General features: G+C 54.3%; 1 protein-coding gene across 1 annotated transcript; it reads left to right on the forward strand.

The window, feature by feature from the left end:
• Positions 1-207: 207 nt before the first annotated feature.
• LRRC30 (leucine rich repeat containing 30) lies at positions 208-2,043 on the forward strand. The gene has a single exon (XM_004275947.2). It carries the CDS (start codon positions 482-484, stop codon positions 1,385-1,387), a length of 906 nt encoding a protein of 301 aa, XP_004275995.1. The 5' UTR covers positions 208-481; the 3' UTR covers positions 1,388-2,043.
• The last annotated feature ends 789 nt before the right edge of the window (positions 2,044-2,832 follow it).

Raw genomic sequence — 2,832 nt, forward strand, 5'->3', positions numbered from 1 at the left:
GCTTCTTTTCGGAGACGGGCTGGTTAATCGCCCTGCTCAGCTGTGACACCCAGAAAAGCAGAGACAGGAAAGTCAGACACGGCCTCCCCTTGACCTGTTTGCACACACCAGACCGATAAAGTGCGGGCAGAATGACAGTGACAGCTGCTCCGTGGTGTTCAGAGGGACCCGAGAGGTTCAGTTCTGCAGCCTCAGGGACAAGGGTATCATTACAGCCCGGCTGCTCCGAGAGAAGCCACTTCAACCCAGCCTGGAAGACGGGCGGCTCTCGGCGGCGCAGCTAGGCATCTGGGACCCCGAGGACCAGGCATCTGGGACCCTGAGAGCCGGGGATCTGGGACCTCCCCCCAAGTCCTACTCACCCTGCGGCACCACCGGCCACGGCTCCCATCACCCGATCGGCTCCCTGCCGGGCTTCAGCAGTTGGGCCGGGAGCCCATCCCCACCTGCGGCGACAGAGGGGCACGAGGAAGGCAGGTAAATGGGGGCCAGGCAGTCTGGTGCCCGCTGCAAGGACAAGGGCCTCCCGGGGCGGGGGGTCCTGCGGGGGAGGCAGAAGTTCTCCCCGTGGGACGATGCTCTGCTCTCGGGGAGGGACCCGCGGTGTCTGCTGAAGCGGGGCCTGCGGCACGTCAGTTTCAGCCTGGTCACCAAGGGCATGACAGATGCTCCCGACTTCCTGTGGAGCCTGTCAGAGGTGCAGAAGCTCAACCTGTCCCACAACCAGCTCCGGGCCCTCCCTCCCGAGGTGGGGAAGCTGACACGGCTGGTGGTCTTGAACCTGTGCGGGAACCGCCTGAAGACCCTGCCCCGGGAGGTCAGCCTCCTCCAGAGCCTCAAGGTCCTGTTTGTGCACATGAACTGCCTGACGGAGCTGCCGGCAGAGCTGAGCGCCTGCCGGAACCTGGAGGTCCTGAGCCTGTCGCACAACTTCCTGTCCCAGCTCCCCGCCAGCCTCGCCGACCTCTCCCGGCTGCGCAAGCTGAACCTCAGCCACAACCGCTTTGCGCACATCCCTGTCTGCGTGTTCTCGCTCAGGGAGCTGGACTTCCTGCACGTGGGCTCCAACCGCCTGGAGAACATTGCCGAGAGCATCCAGTGCCTGGCCAGCCTGCAGATCTTCATTGCCGAGAGTAACAATATCCACACCTTCCCCCGCTCCCTCTGCCTGCTCACGAGCCTGGAGCTGCTGAACTTGAACAACAATGACATCCAGACCCTCCCCGAGGAGCTCTACCTGCTGTGCAGACTGGCCAGGATCGCTTGGAACCCCATGGACAAAGGGCTTCACATTTCCCACAACCCTTTATCCAAACCTCTGCCCGAGCTGCTGGAGGGGGGTCTGGAGATGCTCTTTAGCTACCTGAAGGACAAAAAACACACCTGATGTGGGCGCCAGAGACACCGACAGACTTAGCCGGGTACTTTCCTGGTCTAAACCTTCTCCTCTTCCTGTTTCTGTGGGTCGATGCTTGTGCTATTATTTGCTAAATCACACTGAACGCCCCTTCTAAGGAGGCGTTTGCTTTTAGCTCTGTATGTTCTTAATAACCCGCATAATACTATGTTCATCTCCTTCTAAACATTAATTGAAAGAGGACTTGGGTTTTCCCCAAAGAGAAATAATTCTGATTCTTCTGGGGAGCGGTGGGATTCAGCCTTTGGAAGGGAGGACAGCAGGTCTGATTCAAAGTCAATCAAAAGTGAAATATTTGCTAAGTATGTGCAGTGGGCCAGGTACGATATAGGAGGCATTGACACCATCTGGTTTCAGCCCCTGAATTGGCAACGTGGGTAGCAATGGCAAGACATGCTCCCACCTCAGCCGCCATCAAGCATCACTTGGGACCAAAGAGCAAGCTGGGGCCCTGCCCTCCCGGCAATGACCAAATCAGCCAGAGCTTCCCCACGAGTCCCTGGGTGAAACAGCCACAGGAACTTTGCCTCCAGAATGACTGTTGGGTAACAATCCAGCCGCTCATGCTGACGTCTGGTGGTGAGTGACGGGGGTACCGAGTGATGGCTTTCAGAGAATAAATACAAACGAAAGCTAACTTTCAGTGTCCACCTTCTTTCCCAATCCTCCTCTTGCACTCACGGTCACATCCTTGAGCTTTTCTAGAGACGCTTGCCAGTGGTTACATTATCCTTTAATAATTTCATTATTCCTCCCGTATACATTTGCCTTCTCAGAGATGAGCTAATAATAGGGGAAAAAATGGCCAAAAGGCAGGAAGGAGGAGGTAAGGCAAAGACAGGCCACCCAAAAAAGTCATTACCTTTTTCACATTCAGAGAAGGGTGATATTTGCCACTTGGCTTTCCCATATGGACATTTAAAGATGAGTTTGCAACACGCAAAACTCTTTAGACAAAAGGATCTGTAAAAATATGGTTTGTTTTGTTTTTAATTCTGAGAGTATACAGCTGTCAGTTAAGCGCAGAATCGGGACGAGGAATTACAGAGCTCCTGCCACGAGAGTCCCTGAACCTCACTGTTGTCACAGCAGCCAAGAGCCCCTGAGACATCACTGTGTGGTGACAGTTCAAGAATTAGAATGAAAAGGTGGCAGTGAACCTACAGTACCTTCAGATCAGTGGAAGTCCACGCATTCGGGTTTCTTGGCACGTTTGTTTACAGGACACAGCAAGTAATAGCAAGACAGGAATGGGGGTTGCTGCTAGGATTTATCTAAGTTCTTACTACCCTTAGTTTAATTCAGTTAAATTTATATTGATTAGCACCTTCCCTGGGCAAGGACCTCGAGAGGAATAACGCTCAGCTCCTTCTACCAAGGAGCTCAAAGTCTGGTGAAAGAGACAGACCCATGTG

The sequence above is a fragment of the Orcinus orca genome, chromosome 15, assembly GCF_937001465.1.
Source record: "Orcinus orca chromosome 15, mOrcOrc1.1, whole genome shotgun sequence".
Classification (NCBI taxonomy): domain Eukaryota; kingdom Metazoa; phylum Chordata; class Mammalia; order Artiodactyla; family Delphinidae; genus Orcinus; species Orcinus orca.

Bases quoted from the DNA above. Each gene is read 5' to 3' on its own strand.
- LRRC30 (XM_004275947.2), top strand. From the start codon at position 482: ATGGGGGCCAGGCAGTCTGGTGCCCGCTGCAAGGACAAGGGCCTCCCG.